The sequence below is a fragment of the Notechis scutatus genome, chromosome 3, assembly GCF_049901735.1.
Source record: "Notechis scutatus isolate UNSWTSFEM ecotype Mainland chromosome 3, rNotScu1.2, whole genome shotgun sequence".
Classification (NCBI taxonomy): domain Eukaryota; kingdom Metazoa; phylum Chordata; class Lepidosauria; order Squamata; family Elapidae; genus Notechis; species Notechis scutatus.
Window position 1 is genome coordinate 45,025,982 of NC_142011.1, and position 20,980 is coordinate 45,046,961.

At 40.3% G+C, this 20,980-nt stretch overlaps 1 protein-coding gene across 6 annotated transcripts in view; it reads right to left on the reverse strand.

The window, feature by feature from the left end:
• The window catches only part of SRGAP2 (SLIT-ROBO Rho GTPase activating protein 2), a 230,962-nt gene that overhangs the window by 55,302 nt on the left and 154,680 nt on the right, over window positions 1-20,980 (reverse strand). For all 6 annotated transcript variants that reach the window (XM_026676786.2, XM_026676784.2, XM_026676785.2 and 3 more), the window contains exon 10: window positions 20,404-20,601. In XM_026676786.2, coding sequence (XP_026532571.1) covers window positions 20,404-20,601 — 198 coding nt within the window. The remainder of the gene's footprint in view (window positions 1-20,403; window positions 20,602-20,980) is intronic.

The following is a 20,980-nucleotide window of genomic DNA, read 5'->3' on the forward strand; positions in this document are numbered from 1 at the left end:
GGCTGAAAACTTAACTGCATGAAAGGTTGCGTCAGCTGAGAATTCAGCGGCTGCAATAAGTTTTGCAATGTCTTGGTGTGCTCTAATGTTGGAATTGGGGACATGTTCCCGTAAGAGCCGGAGCCATCTGAGAAAAGAACGGGTAAGGAAGTGGCTGTGGCTGCTCTGATGGCCCATGCATCAGACTGATGGGCCCTGCATAGGGCCAGCTTGGCCCGTTTTTCCTCCAGCTTTAATGCCTCCAGCGCTTCACTGGGAATGGAGGACGAGGACGCTAATCCCACAATAGGTTCATGTACCTCGGGAGTATTCAACAATTTTAAGAAATCAGGGGCCAAATTAAAGTATTTCCTGTCATAACCCGTGGGGGAAGGGTACACTGCTGCAGAAGTTTCTGTACCAGGTCCACAAACATGTGAAGAACTGGAATTACATCCAGGTTGGCTGAAAATTAGATCTTCTGGTCCCTCTTCTGAAGGAGTTGGAGTGGTAGAAGGGGCCGGCTTGTCCAGGCACGCAATGTTTTGGGCCTTAAACAATAGTGATTTGAATAGTTGTGGGTGGGATAAGCCTGTAAATACAGGTTGGTCGGGCCCTCATCCTGACATCCCCCTTTCTAAGGGGTCTGCTTCTGAACGGGCTGGGTCACTGTCATGTATTGATCCCAATTCAATCTGTTGCATCGGATCAATATGCTCTACCTCTTCTGTCTCCTCCTCCTGCTCCTCCTCCTGCAGCCCTTGGAGGAGCATCCCCTTGAAACTGTACCTTGGTATAATGTTGCTCCGACCTGGCCAATGATCGAACTGATTGTGAATTATACTCAGCAGGTGCAGGCTGATCCCTGGTCAGAACTGCATGTTGTAGGTCTGCTGCGATTCCCTGATGGATAGCCATCTTCATCCAGGCCTTCATACTCTCTGGCACTTCATCTGGAAGAGTTGGTCCTGTCAAAGACCAGCAGCAGTTGGTGTGAACATCGCTTCAGGTACCCTTCGCATGGTTGGTGATCCAGTTGACTGGCGTGTTGACTCTGTGGAGCCACGCTGCGCCTGGATGAGAAGGAGAGATCTAGGGGAGGAGGAGGGTGGGAAGAGGAAGCGGCACTGGATTGGGGGACGAAGAATCTTGAGAGGTCCTGTGTGCCTCCCGTGGGCACTTATCTTTGTCTTTCCAATGCCTTGTGGCGCCTGTTGGAGTCTTTTTCTGAGGCCTTAGAATTCCCTTTTGTCTGTTTAGATTTGTGCTGAGATTTAGACTTGACCCTTGAGGTTGAGGTCTGGGAACCACTACCACCTGCCATTTCGATTAGAGATTTTACAGTATGCTTGTTATTTAGTACTAGGCTGTATAGGCGGTTGGCACGCCCAGGGGCCTGACCAAGGGTGGACAGGGTGCCCTGAAATCAAATCCCTTGTTGTAATCTCCTGGGTCGTTTGTGTTTTGATCTCTTTTTCATTAGCCTCCTGTGTAGGTAATGGGTTGTGTGATGACCTTGTGAGATTTATTGCTGTGGTATCCTTGGTCTTGTGCTGTGATATCCTTGGTCATTTGCTGTGTTGCAATTTCTTGAGTTCTTGTGGTGTAATTTCCTGAGTTTTCTGATGTGATGTCCTGAGCGGGTGGCTGTGATGTAGCATTCTGGGTTTTAGTCTGGCTTCGAGTTTGGGGTCTGGGTCTGTGTTCTTGGCATGTGTCAGCTTGTTTGGTTTTGGGGTCGGGGGGTGCGACAGCTGGTGAAGCAGCCATGGTCTGTTTTCTGGATGGTGGTTGTCCTTCGTTTATAGGATGGGCTTGGGCTTGGGTCTGAAGGGGATTGGCGGTGGTGTCCGGTGTTGTTTTGGGTCTGGTGTTGGTTTTCATGGCTGGGACTCATTTGTTGGTGAGGGCTAGCTTCCAGATGTCTGGTAGGCGGGAGGTATCGTCCCGTCTATTCATGTTATGGGGGTGTTTCTCTATCTCGATGGCTTCCCTGATTATTCTCTTGCTGGAGTGTTCAGTGTTGGATATTAATTTGGTTCCTTCAAAATTAATTTCATGTCCTGTGGCTTTAAGGTGCTGGAAGAGGGAGGAAGTATTTTCTTTTCTTCTGACTGCGTTTTTGTGTTCTGCGATGCGTGCATTTATTCTCCTGTTGGTTTGTCCAATGTATGTGGCTGGGCAATTGTTGCATGGTATTTCATAAACTCCTTGGTTTTCTAGCTGGATCTTGTCTTTGGGGTTTCTTAGGATGTTGGCTATTTTTTGGTCAGTGCCGAAGGCTGTCCTGATATTGTGTTTGTGGAGAATTTTGCTGATTTTGTCTGTGGTGCCTTTGATATAGGGAAGGAGTGCGATACCATTGTTGTCTTGTTCTGTGTTTGGCGGTATCTCTTTTCGGATTAGATTGGTGATAGTGTTTCTTTGGAATCCGTTGGAAATTAATACGTTAGTGAGGGTGTGTAGTTCTGTTCTCAGGTGGTCTTTGTCAGCTAGGCGTTTGGTTCTGGAGATGAGGGTCTTGGCTACGGAGTTGATCTGTGCAGGGTGGTGATGGGATTGTGCATTTAGGTAGCGGTTGGTGTGTGTTTTTTTCTGGTAGATGGTGTGCCCTAGGGAACCATTGGGTTTTTTGTAAATTAGGACGTCTAGGAAGGGAAGTTGGTTGTTGGTTTCTGTTTCCATGGTGAATTGTATAGAGGAACACTATACAGAAGCCTGATGATGGCAGATGAGATTCTACCGAAACGTTGCTACAACTTTAAAAGCACAACTATAATGACGTAGGAAAATACCTGAACAAAGCTGAATCCATATATCTATATATCTATATATCTATATATCATCTATATCTATATCTATATCTATATCTATATCTATCTATCTATCTATCTATCTATCTATCTATCTATGTTTCTAATATGAGTTGTATCTCAATAATAATAAATTTTTATTATTATTATTATTATTATTATTATTATTATTATTATTATTATTATTATTATATATGTACGTAAATATATATCAATATAACAGCTAATTTAATTGGATATCCCAATCAGCCAAATTGAGAATGCCTAGCAGGCCAAAGTATTAATCACAGGCCTTCAACAGTTTCCCTGCACAGGCGGACACTGGCCTAGGTGCTTGCTGTTGTGCCAATGGTTAGGGAGAACTGTGAGGGTTAAGCCAACAACAAGAATAACAGATGGCCTCAAATATGGTTTAAAACGAGGTTGCAATAATTCCTTGGGGTTTTTGAATAAAGACCCTCTGATCAGGAATAAGAAACTACCTCACACAGTCTACAGAAGATTCGCACTCAGCGTGGCCACACGGTCCGCCTACAACAAAATGGCGACCGGATATTATTTTTGGCACGTGCGCCAGCAGCAATCTCCCACCATGAGAAGGGATTAGCTCCAGCTTTCCCTTAGTACTAAATGGCTAGGAGGGATGAAAATAACCAGGCGTTTAAGCCCTTCACCCCAAGGTGGCGTTCTGGGGGAAAAACAGCGATACAACTTGGTTGTGAGCGAGAGAAACAAAATGCCGTTTGTTAAAACAGCACGGCTATCGCTATGGCAAGGGCAGGGCTAGCGGTTGTGGGGGCGTGGAATGAAGCCCAAGCCTCCCTCCGCTTTGGGGCGTGAGAAGCACTTCCCAATACAGCGATCACTGATGGCCAGATGGAAAAGGCAGCGTGGGTAGATCGTTAAGCAATTTGTTGAGAGAACCTGAAAGACGAATTGACTGTCTCCAAACCTGAAAAGAAAAACTTTCCTGTTTCGGCTAAGGAGTAATGAAAAAGCACTGCCTATCCCTCATGAGGCTGAGCCAAAACTGGTGAACGCTGGGGAGGAGTCCCATGGAGGAGGAGGAGCGTTCCACAAATTAAGCCCAGCCTAGACATGCAGAGACTGAAGCACCTCCCACTACTGGATGCTCTGAACAGCTCATGGGAGAACTTTCCATTCCCCAGTCAGAGCAGAAGTTTCTTGGATGAGAAGTGAAACATCTTCAAAGAAAAGCCAACAAGTCCGGTTGCCTTTTGGAAAAAATAAAGTAAAAAAGCATCTTTTGGGATTCACACCTTAAGACTTGCAATATACAAAGTGTTGTAATGAAATATAAGAATGACTTTGGAAGATTGGGGGGTGGGAGATGCTTCCTAGGAAACAATGAGAGGGAGGAGCCCACTACTAGATAATGTGCAGAGAAAGACATTTAGATTCACCCAAACTGTTCAGGCAATAAAAAGATGGTGGGAAAATTATGCTTTGAGACTTGCAAGATTCTATTACAGTAGTCTTACAATAAAGTAGATGTCATCTCACCTCCTCCCCTGTTTAGTCTATCTGGGAGTCTGACAAATACAGAATTCCTGGGTCTGGTTAGACATCAAATTACCTGAATATATGGCTTCCTAATGTTCTGCAATAAATCTACTTACCTAACATTTTAAGTCTGCTTTATAATGTAAATAATGTGGAGCAGGGAGGGAAGCTAACTGGCATGCCTGCTATGAAGTCTTGCAATAAGTTTTGCCTTCCTGGCCCCTGACTGGAGAAGGACAGCCTGTCCTCCACTCCAAAGATTAAAAAATGGCTACAGAATCTCTTACAAACTCAGAGACTATGGTTTAGCTCACCAGTCCTTATTCCAATATAAGAATGAAGTTGCAATGCAAATGGACCAGTTAACCCAGACAATGAACAAGAGATAGAACATAATTTGCCATTAATATTGGTTCAAGGCTTTCAGTTTCTACTTTTGAAATCCTCCAATGCCTTCTTTTCCTGACTATTCTATTCTATTGTGTAATAGACATCTATACAAATTTATTAACTTCCTGACTTATTTTTGAATTATACATCTCTCCCTAAGACTTGAGGATTTTCTCACCAATTTCCCTTTTATAGGATTTATAATCGGTCTGATGACCACAACAGCTGCAGAATGAACAGTTTGCTTTCTGAGATAGAATGCACTGGATTTGGACAACAATTTCATGACCTTGTTTAGGACTAACATTTGACAATTCTATTAAACAGGTGACTACCAACTGTGAAATTTGCTGCCTACAACAGGACAGATATTCTCAGTGCAGCAATACTCTAAAGAGTTTGGCTGCATTAATTCAATCTGTTTGAAGTTGACGGAAAACTTGTACAGGAGGGAGAGGAAGATTCCACTAATCTCTTTCGTTCTTATCTTCCTCCCTTACACCCTGACTTCAGAATCTTCAGAAGCAGAACCAGTTTAGCAAAGCTATATTTTCTGCCATGAAAAACTGAACCAATATTTTAGCCCTAAATATCACACTTGTGAAGGAAGGGGATATTTTGCAAGCAGGTGCCCAAATTGCTCCAAATCTAATCTATAAGCCTGTCCTATCAGTGGAATTCAAATTTTTTTTACTACCGGTTTTGTGGGCGTGGCTTATTTGGTGGGCGTGGCTTGTGGTCATGTGACTGACTGGGTGTGGCTTAGTGGTCATGTGACTGGGTGGGCATGGCTTGGTGGTCATGTGACTGGGTGGGCATGGCCAACTCAATGTCACTCACATCAAGGGGTGCCTCACCTGGCCCCTCCCCTCCCAGCCATTCCTTGTCACCCAGACTCAACTTATCTATAGTTCTGTAAAAATGTTGTTCACCTTTTTTGACTTTATTATCTACATACTATAGATGTAATTTCATGGACCACTGAAAGGAGGAAATGGCTCACATGCTTTACCCAAGAGTGTGATAGGCAACAGGCTTTTAAGGGGCTGCCACAAAGAAAGGGGGACAATGTATTTTCCAAAGAAGCAGAATGCAAACAAGAAGCAATGGATAGAAAGTGAACAGAGAGAAGCAACCTAAGACTAAGGAGAAACTTCCTGACAGTGAAAACAATTAACCAGTGGAACTGCCTGTCTCCAGAAGTTCTGGGTGCTCAATCACTGGACGTTTTTAAGAAAAGACTGGACAGCCATTTCTCTGAAATGATATAGGGTTCATCCCAAGGTCCCTTCTAAGTATTATTCTGACACCTTTCCCAGGATTTCTACTCAGAGTTTGGCATCTTGCCCGAGCTGGGGGTTGGACTAGAAGACCTCCAAGGTCCCTTTCAACTCTTGTTAAACACATCTGTATTTTATGCTCTGGACTATTGACATTGAATGCATGTAAACCCTGAAAAATATGTGGTAGCCCTGGGCAAAAGAAAGGCAGAAAAATCACTCTAGGTGTAGGGGACTGTGTAAAATATTAACAAATGATAAATAATGGAACAATTAAAAATAATAGCACAGGGTTTTATCTCTCTCTCTCTTCCTATTTTTTTATTTCTTTCTCTACCTTCCTCTTTCTTTCTTTCTTTCTTTCTTTCTTTCTTTCTTTCTTTCTTTCTTTCTTTCTTTCTCTCTCTCTCTCTCTCTCTCTCTCTCTCTCTCTCTCTCTCACACACACACACACACACACACAGAGAGAGAGAGAGAGAGAGAGAGAGAGAGAGAGAGACAGAGAGCACTGAACAGACAAGCATTTTGGAAGCAGCTCCTTTAAATTTCTCCAAGGCTTGAGTGGATTCGCCCACCCTCTGTCAGACCACACTCCTTCTCACTCCAGCACTTTAACTCACAAGGGGAAAGAGATACTTGCAGAGTCCATGGGGAATCCTTGGAGAAGTTTTTAAAGGACCTGCTTCCAAAATGCATTTCTTTTATGTTGCAAAAGTGCTCCAAGGCTCGATTCACCCCCACACCCTCTGTCAGTCCGCACTCTTTCTCACTCCAGACACTTTAACTCACACGGGGAAAGAGGTACTTGCAGCGTCCATCCCTCTCTTCCTTTCCCTGGGGAGAAAGAGGACATGGGGAACGGAAAGCTAGGAGAGTGATCGCAAGTGAGTGACTGGGCGACCGGGTTGGGGGCGTAGCCAGACATGGATTGCCACCGGTTTGGCGACCCATGCCAAATAACTGCTACCGGTTCGCCCGAATAGGTGCGAACCGGTTGAATAGCACCTCTGTGTCCTATCCTTTAAGTCAGTGGCCCCCAACATTTTCCGAACCAGGGACCGGTTTCACAATTATTTATTCTTCCACGGACCGGTACCTGAGTAACGTGAGACTCCACCGCCATCGGGATGGCTCTTCATTCGAAGCCGCCCCCCCTTCGACGAAACTAAGGCGCAAGCACCCAAACGCCGCTTTCCAACTGAAAAACCGGAAGCACTTTCCAACCAAAAACCCGGAAGCAACCGAAAACCCAGAAGCGCTGTCGAAACAAGATGGCGGCGCCCAAGCTTTGCGGCCCGGTAAGAAATGATCCACGGACTGGTACCGGTCCGGGGACCGGTGGTTGGGGACCCCTGCTTTAAGTGTTTAGAGGCTTGAGCTTCAGGAATTAATTAAGCCTATATGTGTGATTCAGTCACTTAATCATTCCTGTAATGCTACTGACCTAGAAGGGCTCAGAAATAAAACTACAAGTCCTAATAGCAGTACCAATCTGGTGCCAGTCTGTTATAGAATCCTCTACTGAAGGAAATATGCTCTTGGTATGTAACCTGGTGGATTGCCCACTTTCAGTAATGCTATCAATGCCTAGCTTTAATGCTTAGGACTTATATTTGAGAACAGTATACTTGCTATCAGCAATCATCAACAGTCCACACAATTTTATTTAGCAGTGCTATTGCGTTTTTTTTAAAGAATCCTGGGAATTAACTAATGTTATCTCCCAACAAATTCACTGAGATGAGAATAAACATCTGTTTCTCCAGCTTGCAAACTCACAACCTACAGGACCTCTTCCGTTCCCCAAGCTTCCTCTCTTGCCTGCAAAATACATAAGCTATGCTGATAGTTTGGAAAGTAGACAGATAGCATGGATCTGCCCTGCCATCAATTATGTGACTATACAATCAACCTCATTTAGATCCCCATAAAAGTCAGCACTGACCTACCTAAAGGACTGTTGATGAAAACTTGCAGGAAGATTTTATCTGCCCATAATCTTACCCTGCAAGTGTTGCTATCTTTTAGGGAGGTCTCTCTCCATTTGGTCCATGATTCATTCTTAGCGAATTAAGATGTGTGGACATCTCAACTCCCATAATTCTCCACCCATTATTAAATTAAACTCAAAACTTACACACTTATTTCCATAAAGAACAAGCATGAATATTATTGAAGTGTTCCAGCTTCAATATCTATCAGTAAAATTGATTCTTAAGAGTGGGAGATGTTTGGGAGTATGGGGATGGGAAATGATGATAGAAGAAGATAGAAACAATTGTGAGAATTTTCCACTTCAACTAAAAAAAATGGAAATCCTCTCCTCTCCTGAAATCTCTACTGAAAATGAGGAAGAGGTTGAGAAAGCAGAAAGGGAAGCGAAGATAGGGGAAAGAGAGATACGACTTAACCTTGAGACTAGCATATATACAGGATGGGATTCTTGGTTAGTAGATGACTCTCTTATTCCTCTACTTCTTAATTAACTTTGTTGAGCTTGCTTGGGAATTGAAGTAGGGAGATCATCTAACCCGGTATAAAGCTTGTCAATATTAGATAGTAACACTGTCTCCCAGCTGCAGCATTACAGATAAAATTGTATATGAAGCTAGGCATTAAAATGCTGATACAGGAGGTAACAAAATTGAGATGTATGCCATTTATTAAAAATGTACCGGATGAAGCATTAATCTCAATTGGATGCCAATTTAATATCGATTAAATTTTATGTCCTTCTTATGCTGGTATATAGAAGCAACATTTTGAAATATGTATTTTGAACTGTAAATGGTAACAGTGCTAATCCAGCTACAACCTGTTCAAAGTCAAATAAAAGGACTTGAAATTATAGTGCAGTTTTCTGCTAGCAAGTTCTCTGATTAAAAAAGTGTCATTCTATACTATGGGAATCTTGTAATGGTCTTCCTCTATAGTTGCAGAGCTATGAATATCATTCCCCTACTTTAATATTCACTTGTAGGAAGCAGCTGTCAGGAAGAATAAATAAAAGGTTAATGTGTAAACCAACATAGGTCTTCCTGCTGCGCTTTTAAAACTAAATGGAAATACTGCCATATGTCCTATATTCCTCTCATTTTGGTCTGCAAACATGTATGCATAACATATATTTCTGGAATCAAGAAAGCCACTTCTTTTTTTTTAAAGCAGCATGAACACTAAAGCAGGTATTCTGCTTCAGCAGAGGTATTCCCAGAATGCAATGGGAGAAGACTAGAGTATTACAAAGCTGCACAGTTGTCAGTGAGTAAAAAAGGGAAAGATAATTGCATTCTGATAAAAAGCAGCACGACACTGATTACAATCATGGTTACAAATAGTTCCATAAATCTTCTGGCTCTCATCAAGACTAACAAAATAAATTAATTGTGTTAATTAATGCATTAGTTATTTCAAGTGCTTTAAAAGATTCTCGATTTATTTCATTTTACTTTTTCCACTATTCTGTAAGAATATTGAATAAAGGCTTGGGGCACACTGCTTTTAAAAAAAAACACGTTTATTAAGGTTTATAGCATAAAGTACAGTGAAAATGCAGATTAAGTAAAGGGACTATGCAGGATGAAAAATAAAGGAGAGAGGAAAAATGGGATTGACTTGACTCTTTAATTATGACCTCATTTTTTATAGTACCTATAATTATTACACACCTAACTACATAATTCAAACTAAATTCTGAATTCATTTTTTTCTATCAAGCATAAAAACCAGAAGCAATATTCCAACAGAAACAAGAGCAAATCATATCTCTGTTTAAAACAGTTTACATCATCCAAAAATCCATTTTTTCTTTTTTCCCCTCCCTCATGGGAAGTGATATATATTTCTATTTACACTACTTAATCTTTCTAAGTTTTCTTCATTTATTCTAACAAAAATCATGATATGCTTTCAAATTCTTTAATCTTAAAGGGAAAACTCTTTTATATTCATTTTAAGACTCTAAATAATTCTTTAAAAGTTTCATCTTTATAATTTAAAACAATTAACTCTAATGCAACTTTTTAAACTTCCCTTTAACATACATACTTTCAAATTCACTTTCAATAATATCTTGTAAACTATAGGAATTAATGATATAGGTGATAGATGACACATGGAAGGGTGATATAGAAACAATTTTCAAACACACTTTATAAGCACAAACAACACATTGGGAATATCAGACATAAAGAATTAGAACCACACATTAAGTTTCAGCTAAACTGATTTATTGCTTATATCTATACACAAAAATCTAGTCGATTAATGGCCGGCACTAAATTGGCACTAGATAAGAGTTAACAGAATTCAAGGGTTGGATTTGGATTGCTTGTGGGAATGTAACAGCTCTCTTGACTTCTCTCTTGACTCTGTCCACAGACTCTTCCCCTCTCCTACAGGAGCTTCCTTTTAATTAGATATGTCAAATCAACAGAAAATTCATCCTAACTCCAATTAGTTTATCAAATTTAAGTTCACAACCTCCAGCTTGTCCTCATAAAATAAAATCTTTTCTTCTTTGGAAGCCTATTAAATAAATATCAAGCTCTCTTTTTCTCAAGAGATTCTCCAATATGATTTTTTTTTTTTAAAAAAAATAGGGGTTTGGTGCCATTTTGAATAGCTGTTATTAAAGTATAAAGAAAGAAGTACTCTTCTTTGTCCTTATAGTTAAAAGCAGAAGTTGTTTACATTATGCAGTTTCAAAAAACTGCCTGTCCATTTCAGGTTCATTTGTAAATCTATATTTTATGCTACTTCAACTGGCAAGTTTATTTCTATTAATACATCTGAACATTATACAGTTCAGATGATTAAAAATAATATTTAAAAGATCTCTTAAAATTCAATAACACCCATAACTGTAACTATCTGCCTCATAATCAATATTCAAGATATGATGCTGACTTCATGAACAGATCCAAGGCACACATTGGAAAAAAATGGCTGCAGCTGCATGTTAAAACAGATCCCAATCTCATACATCTAGAAATAAATCCTGCTGGCTTCAAAAAGAAACCCAAGTCTCAAGTACATCTGTTTTGGATTATATCTTAAACTTGGAATCTACAATATAGACTCATTACCAGAAACATTAATGCAAACCAAATTAAGAAGGTATGTATTTCCAAGATGGCACGTGCTATACTTTGATTTATTTATTAAACTTGCTTATAATGCCCCAATCTAATAATTCTAGGCAATTTGCACAATACATTATCAAAAATATTATGGTAACCACATTAGCTGTCATACTCTGCACCCGTCATAGTCTTCAAGACAACTCATATAATGTTTTGTGGAGCAATCCTATGCAGAATGTCAACTAAAAACAATGTTCTAATGAGTGGAAGATATATATGAATGAATAGCAGCTCCACAATGCAGGAATTTAGTCTGAGCTTTCTTTGTTCCCTGTGAACTCCTGACACCAATTCAAAACTTCCATAGCATCTCTGGTCTGGCTGGGGGTTATGATATACAGCTGAGTATCATAAACATACTGATGATACCTTATCCCAAAATAACAGATTACCTTTCTTAGAAGCTTAGTTCATATAGATATTAAATAACATCAGAAAGAGAACTGAGCCCCATGGTGGAACATTTCCCCTATGACTACAGACTATCTATGACTCAGATAAAAGTGGCCCACCATAAAATCTGCCTTTAACCCCAGATGGTTCAAAAGAATATCATTGTTATATTAAATGCTACCTAACTATGGTGGTTTGACATTGAAATGAGACACAGGGAACTGTCTCTGAGAAAAATGCCAACCCTGAGAGAACTCAGGTAGCAGTATTTATTGAGAAAAACACAAGCAAAATATACAGTATGCATATTCAGAAAACAATGACCTCAACAGGAGATTACTTCACCAGCATGAGAACACACAATCTTGGAAAGTCCCAGATGTTACCTTGCTAGGATGAGATCATGCAGCCACGGAAAGTCTCATGGGAAAGTTTGGAAAGTCCCATGAGAAAGCACAACTGTGTATCTTGTACCTTGAACTTTCACCCATTTTCCTATTCCTTCTAAACTGGCAGAATCAAAACAGAATGAGGCACTCTGAGCAAAGATACTCCTACCCCCACCAAGAATGCCCACATCTCCTAGACTTACTGCTAGTTATACAAAGGCCTTACAGAAAATGATAAAATGATTAATAAAATATATTACCACATTCCCTCCTTTTTTATTTATTCAAAGATAGGGGTGTTTTAGTGGCATAGTACACAGTTCCCTCATGACCTGATCCCACACGCCGGAAGACTGAGGTACACATTTGTAATAGATTAGGAATACATTGAATAAAACAACATAATAAGATACATATAGCAATAATAATAACAACCCCTTGCAATAAGGAGCGAAACCATGATCCATCAGGAAGCCAGGACCACAGACTGTCCCAGAATGAGGCATTAAACCCATCGGCTCCAGATTGATGCTGAGCAATACGATCTTCCATGTCCTGAACAGTCTTTGTAATGTTTGGCTCATAATTATGTATAAAAACACAACAATGTGAATGAATTAAAGCACAAACTCCTCCTTGAGCAGCTAACATAATATCTAAAGCATATCGATTTTGCAAAGTAACTGTACGAATTTCAGACATTTCTACATTAATCATCTTAATATTCTTTATAGTATCATTAAACATAGCAACAGTAAAATTATTTAAAATATGAATATCTCTATAGTTCATAGCAATTCCCAAAGGCGGGATAAGACCTCGAGAAATTTGTGTCCACAGATTACCTCCCATGGTTAGACCCGAATCCAATTCCCGACGATTTCGGATCCGAACCTCAGGAGGTAATGTATCTAACTTATAGATAACCGGAATGACAAACCCCAAAGTACATGTCCCTGACCAATTTGCAGGATTTGTCGATAAGCCCACAGTCCGCATAAAAACCAAAACCCTTCCAGCTGTACATAACCTTGTTGACTTGCCGCTTGCATCAGCTGTTTCATGTCTAGATATTGATACTGGCCAAATGCGTCAGACTCATTTTTCCCATTTACCCAAGTTATGTTGTTCTCTGAACCATTTGTCCACTTAATAGTGTAATTGCAGACACTATGATTCCCCAAGAATTGTGAGTTTGTAATGTTTTGGAAACATAAATGTGCTGGAGACTGCAGTGCAGTCTTCACCTTGACCGTGAAGTTCATGGCATATGAAATGTTATGCTTTCCGGTCTGCAAAGTAGACCGATTAAATGGAACTCCATGTAGAGTCAGTCCTTCTCCCACTCTCCCAGGAAGGTGCATACACAACCAACAATTGGTGATGTTCAAGTTTTTGGCAGTTGTGCGCAAATCTTTAATGTAATTATTATCGGTCCACAAATCATCACCCAAATCTCCGCACGCTGAACATGCTGTCGCTGCTCTCTCCGCACCCGAGCAGCCCAGGACAGATTAGGCAGAATCAACAGGATCAGGAACCACAGATGCGCCATCCTGCTGTTCGAAACTTCCTTCACAGGTGCCTGCGAATGATCAGGCCGAACACACCGACCAGGAACCCAACGAATTTGACCAAGATGTTCAACTGCTGCATAACCACGTCCCCACGTTATCAGCTCAGCAGGAACCCATGCCGGATCTGGAAGGAACCGCACCAACACCCGAGGTCTCACCGCATCTGTAGAAGGAGAAGAAAAATGCCTGCTGGCCGCGCTGTAGAGGGGGTTACCAGACAAATTTAAAAATTTAAAGTATACAAAGCTAGATTTAATTGATCTTGAATCGCCGGAAGCCCCAGGAGCTTCCCTCCTTTTTTATTTAATTTAGTCAACATGGTCTTGAGCGTGGAATTATGACGTTCTACAATAGCCTGCCCAGTAGAATTGTATGGAATGCCAAATTTATGTTCCACGGACCATTGTTTGCAAAACTGATCAAAACCGGTGCTCCGATAAGCCGCACCATTATCAGTTTTTAAAGTTTTAGGTGTTCCAGCAACTGAAAAAGTCTTAATGCAATGATTGATGACATGTTTAACCATCTCACCTCTTTGAGGGGTAGCCATTAAAAATCCTGAGTAAGTATCCACAGTCACATGTATATACTTCCAGGGCGCAAATGACGGATATTGAGTAACATCCATTTGCCAAATCATTGAAGGTTTCAACCCTCTGGGGTTAACTCCCATAGGGATATTCGTGCCCTGCTTTGAACAAGTTGGACATTGTTGAATTATGGCAGCAGCTTCTGCAGTAGTAAGTTTAAATTGCTGTGCCAATGCTTTAGCGTTTTGATGAAAATAACTATGACTATCCCATGGCTGGACAGTGAGGACTGAAGTTACAGCACTGTCAGCTTTGGCATTACCTTGTGATAAAATTCCAGGCAAATTACTATGACTACGAATATGAGCAACAAAACACACATTCACACGCTGCTCCAAACATCCTTGTAACAACAAAAGCAATCTTAAAATATCAGGTGATATTCCAGGAGACAAATAAGAACCTGCTACAAAGGGTAACAAATTATACACATACAATGAATCCACTATTAAATTAAAATCCTGATTGTGAAAATTTTGAAAAGCCAAAACTACAGCAGCAAGTTCTGCCTGCTGGGCAGACTTCTGCTCTGAAGTCACTTTTGTATGCCAAATTCCAGATTTATCTTTCCAAACACAAGCACCAAAAACTTTCCCTCCATCAGTAAAAATTGTAGGAGCATCTGATATGCCCAATGGTATCCTTTCTTACATTTTGGGCACACTGATTTAGGACGAACACCCTGTCCCATTGATCTCTTATTTTGCTGACTTTGACCTCCTCCAGGAGCCCGACATTGCGCTTTAAAATGTCCAGGCTTCCCACAATTGAAACAATTCCCCTTTTGAGCATGTCCTGTTTGTAAAGCCAGAGCTAAAGTTTCCATGTTAAAAGACTGACTCCCAACCTTCCTACATGCATTAATCAAATCTGCGATTTCTCGCTCCCCACTTGCTACCAGTGGATTTAAAATCTTTTTGCAATCTGTGTTAGCTTGTTCTACTGCTAACTTAAAAAGCAACTCTTTCTGGGCGAATTGATTATCAATTTGTCTTTCAATAGCCAATTTCAGTCTGCTAATGAAATTTTCATAGGGTTCATTGTTCCCTTGTTTGATGTTAGTAAAGGTCTTCTCACCACCTTCGCCGTCAGGGAGAGACCCTATGGCTTGAAAAATTATTTGTGGGAGAAGAATGAACCCTTCCTCAGGCATACCATCTCTCTGTTGTTCCACTGTTGTAAAATTACCAGCTCCATAAAGCTGATCTGGGGTAACATTTGCTGTTCCCCTCTGGACTGCCAGCTGTCTCCATTTCTGATCTAACACCAAATATTGAGCTGGAGTTAAAATCATATTCAACAGAGCTTTCCAGTCAGCCGGAATCATTTTATTTCCATAACCAACTGCTTCTAACAATGCCTGAGTATATGGCGTTCTAACACCATATTCTTTTGCTGCTTGCTTAACTTCCCTCAAAATTCTGAGCTGTAAAGGCTTCCACTCCCGCTGCGGATTTAATGCAGCATCCATGACAATTTCCACTGGATTAAGTTGAACTTCTACTCCAAACTCCACCAAATCATCTCCTGATAATTCCCCTCTATTCTTTGCTTCTTGAATAGCTGCAGTAACAGCATCCACCTGAACCCTTAAAGGTAAACTCTTATCTTCTGACAAAGTATTTCTAGCGCCGGACAGTCCCCAGATTTATCTGGAGGTGCCGTCGGCAACAAACGTACCGCATGGTAAAGCGGCAAACCTTCTTGGGGGTGATAGGAGCGGTTGTTCATAAGTAGCTAATGCATCCAGAATCACTCTCCAGGTTAACAAAATTGAAGAAGGGGCACGAGGTTCCTCGTGCAAAAATTTCCCTATCTTTTTCCAGGACTCTACTTTAATACTACCTCCCTCTGGATATGACTTAATATTTTTCCAAACATACTGTAGTAAGTCCTCAATTTCTTTCTTTCCTACAGCACAACCCCTACTGCCAATTCCAAACCCAAAACTATTCCCAATGATCCCTCTCAATTCCCTGATGTGCTCTTTCTGAGCCTTCGAGAGATCTCCCCCATACTCACGAAAAGAATCTATCTTCGTCCAGCGAAGAAGATGAGGGCCAGTCGACGTCCGCGACGATGAGTATAGGATGCGGGAAACGTATAGCCTTCCAAGCTATCACGTCGGGTCACCATTTATGGTGGTTTGACATTGAAATGAGACACAGGGAACTGTCTCTGAGAAAAATGCCAACCCTGAGAGAACTCAGGTAGCAGTATTTATTGAGAAAAACACAAGCAAAATATACAGTATGCATATTCAGAAAACAATGACCTCAACAGGAGATTACTTCACCAGCATGAGAACACACAATCTTGGAAAGTCCCAGATGTTACCTTGCTAGGATGAGATCATGCAGCCACGGAAAGTCTCATGGGAAAGTTTGGAAAGTCCCATGAGAAAGCACAACTGTGTATCTTGTACCTTGAACTTTCACCCATTTTCCTATTCCTTCTAAACTGGCAGAATCAAAACAGAATGAGGCACTCTGAGCAAAGATACTCCTACCCCCACCAAGAATGCCCACATCTCCTAGACTTACTGCTAGTTATACAAAGGCCTTACAGAAAATGATAAAATGATTAATAAAATATATTACCACACCTAACCTAACAGGAACAGGAGAGACAAATTTTCACAATCCAGAACCTGCTGAAGTTCAGCCACCAGAGTGAACAATCCTGTGTCAGAGGACTCGGGTACTTCTATACTCTGTGTTGTACTATATATAATTCCTCAACAATAATTCCCCAAAAAGGAGTAACTGGAGATTAGGTGGAAGCCCTAAAGACAGCTAAAAAGAAGACATACCAGTATCTCTTTCAAGAATGGTAGCATTCCACTCTCTCAGGATGATTAGGGGACTGGAGATTAAAACATATGAAGAACGGTTACAGGAACTGGGCATGGCTAGTCTAGTAAAGAGAAGGACCAGGGGAGACATGATAGCAGTCTTCCAATATTTGAGGGGCTGCCATAGAGAGGAAGGGGTCAATCTATTTTCTAAAGCCCCTGTAGGCCAGACATTGAAGAATGGATGGAAACTGAACAAGGAGAGATTTAACCTGGAAATAAGGAGAAACTTTCTGACAGTGAGAACAATCAACCAATGGAAACAGCTTGCCCTCAGAAATTGTGGGAGCACCATCATTTGAGACCTTCAAGAAGAGATTGGACCGCCATTTGTCAGAAATGGTGTAGGGTTTCCCACTTGGGTGGGGGGTTGGACTAGATGACCTATAAGGTTCCTTCCAACTCTGATTATCTGTTATCTGTTAGTAATTAATTCAGCCGCTCAAAAGTGCCAGGGTGAACATGGGTCCAGACCAGAGTTTATACTTATTTATTTAGCATATGGCATTGGTACTTGAAAGCTAGGAGTCTATAATGTTATTACAGGGTAGATGTTTGGCTTCCTAAGACTGCTAGTTCATTCAGTTCATGCTCATGTGCTATCCAGGGTGAACCACAAGAGGCAAACTTGTTCCACACACGAACCAATTAATGGTGTTCTGTGGGAATGTTAGTCATCTGGGGATTTTTCTCCACCAGTTTTCGCCTCACATTTGAGCTGGTCCGCCACTGGTTGGTTATTTGCTTCCACTATTAGTTCCACCAAAGTAATAACTATTTATTTGCTTGCATCTGAATACTTTCAAACTGCTTGGTTGGCAGAAGCTCAGGCAAATGATGGAAGCTCACTCTATCACATGGTGCTAAGACTTGAACTGCTGGAATGCAGAGAACCCTCTGGCTGACACATCCAGCTTTTACAAGCTGCTGAGCCACCATGCCTCTTACAAAGTTTATACTATACAGGATTTTATTAATTTCCCCAGATTCCATGAGCTCAAAAGAATATTAGCTGATATCAGAAGATGTTACTCTTGTCCCCTGGCATGGTTCTGTCATCTAATCCAGAGCAAATATTAGTGTCTTTATCTGTAAAGAAACCTGCAAAAGCTTCACAACTGTCTGTAGGTGTCTTGTCTTCTACATCTGTCCTCAATTCATCAGGCAGGAATCCAAAGGAGCAAAGAAATATACATATGTTGATATTTTATTGCCATTATGTAAGCTGAAACTCAAGCATGCATCAGTGCTTGGTTGTGTTTGTTTATGGTTTTTCAATATTGTATTTTATTTATTAATATAAAAATATTAAATTTGTTTGCCACCCATCTTGCTACAATTTTACTTTATTCCTTATATTTCCTTGGAGGACCAATCATCCAGCTGGTATTCTGAAGTAGAAAGTAGCCAGTGAGAAAAAGATCACTGGTTGCCCCCACAATCATTGGGCAACACCCAAAGTGCCCTCTAGAAAACCTCAGGATCAATTAGGCTCTGGTGTGGATCATCCTAATAGGTCTCTTGCCCCAAGGAGTCCTGTTTGCTCATGATCTGTCATTCAATAAAGGTGATTCCGAGCTTTAAAGGACTTTTTGAAATGTTTACTAAAAGCCTTCTAAGCCTTCCAATTCTGACAGATTCCCCAAAGTATAGAAAAATGATTATGGGCCAGTTCAGCTAATCTGATGAGCTGACAGAACAGGCTTGTATAATAATGCAGTACCTTTCTTCTTCAGATCTAATATAAAACTCACCTAGGAACACTGCAAACCTAGTCAGATGTCTTTTAACTTGGTTCACAAAAGTGTTATATTAAAATGCACAGTAATGTAACGAGTTGACAGTAATAGATCATGTTCTTGCTTCCTTGCATTTATTTTCTCCCACCATTAATGCTCAGTCACAACTATTTTCAGGTTGCACAAATCATATAATACTTTTAACTAAAGCCTGAAATTCATATTAAGGATATCTGTACACTCTTCATTTGGAAGATCAATCAAGTTTATTTATCCTGGATATATGAATGTGACATGACTAATGGCCCATCTATTTCCTAGAGGCAGAAGGTTAATGCTACTGCCATTGGTTGAGAGCAAGATTGTTTATACAATGTGAAGAAAAAAATTGCATTGATAAAATTAATATTTGTTCATTTGAAAAGGGTTGAGTTTTTCCTAAAACAACAACACGGAAGCTCAATTAAATAAGCACTGACATTCATGAGACCCCAACTGCTTGTTAATTGAATCAATGCCCTCACCCACATTTTTTGAGGGAGGGTTTACATTCACCTTCCATTCAAATCTTTTAATTTAATAAGGCCTTTGAAGCATTTTTATTTCTTATCTAAAAGAATACTCTGCAATACATCTATTACTAAGCCAAATCCAGGATAAACCACTTTTATCTACTTAAGTAATTGGCAGAGTATGCAGCACTTTTGAAAAGTCCCATTATCCCTTTAAGAGAAACATAGCAATATTCATTTTAAAACACGCAGCCACAAAGCAATGAAGCAAAGCTTCTTTACATATATGCCAATTTGCATGGGGCCACATTCCACCAGTTGGCTGTTTGGAGAAAATTAAGAAGGGAGAAGAAACAAGGCCAAACAATAGGCCACAGTCCACATCACAGAGGCAACAACTGTGGGAGTGTCAGTTTCTGTCTTGCTGACTGAATGAAATGTATACAAGAAATAAAACACATCAAGGATTAGAAGCTGTATATCCAGAATGAATAAGCAGAATGACAAGATTGATACTGACAGTATTCTAATCACACTCTGTTCTCAAATGAAGGTTTTCCTAATGTTACCTCCAGGAGTTTCAGCGCAACACCAGCTGTTGCTTAAAAATTGGCTGTAAATTAATCAATTATTTCCAAGGATCCTTTCCTAGCAACATCTTCTGCCTGTCTCTGAATCTTGAGACATCAGCATTCTCAGGGATTTGGTTAATATTTGGCTGCCTGAATCCAAATTGTCTTAGAAGATGGGGCCAGCACAGCCTCCCTGCAGGTCCTGAGTTTTGGGCTTGTGGAACTCTACCTTGTCCTTGAATGCAGACAATTCCAGTGGAATATGATAGCCTTACATTTTCATTCGTAAACATCCAATCATACGAACTTTAAGAACAGAATTAAGAAGGAAAGTTTCCATTATATTCAGCTACATGTGCAATCTTTTTCTAGAAGTCTGCTAATGATTACTTTCATTTGCTCTGTTGTACTATTTAAATTAGGCATGGGATTTTACCAGTTTTCAGTAAAGTTTTAAGAAAATATGTATCAACACAATCTTTGAATATATTGATTTTAGCAAAATTAGTTGGAAAATTCAATATTACCAGCTTTAGATTTTTTTTTCCTCACCAGCAAAATTTATCAGACTGAACTTTGAATATATTCCATCTCTAAAATATTATTGTTTTAACACATGAAAGAAGATGAAAATTCAAGGTTCTTACTGTGAAGTAGAACTGTTCAGTCTCCTGTTGATTGGCTCGTCTCTTGGCAATGCTTGGCTTGCTCATGAAGGTCTCAGAAACTGTTGATTTTACAGACTCCATAGAATTGCTATACTGGAAGCAATCGGATACATCAAAATCTTCAATAGTGACAATATCCTGAATAGTCTGTAGTGTGGCTTCCATTGTTTTTTTAACCTGACATAGAAATTGAAGAAGGAAAAAAATATAAAAAGTGAGGCTAAAGCATAATCAATAATATACTATTGCAATACAAAGACCTTCTGTAGAGATGCCGAGAAATAACAAATCTAATTATGTATCCTATATGCCATGAGAGTGATCTCGTTCTATTTCTAGGACATGATAGTTTTTACATTTGAGTAACTTCCTTTTAAGAGTGATTTCAATACATCATCTTTAGGGCAGGTGACGTATGCCTACCCTCACCTCAAAGAAGCATTGGCAATTTCCAGTTTCCAGTCACTTGTGACTGACTTGGCAGCCCACAGAAGACAGGAAGAGATTGCATTAAAAAGGTTGTTAGAGATCTTATCCTGCCCACCAATGTGGATGT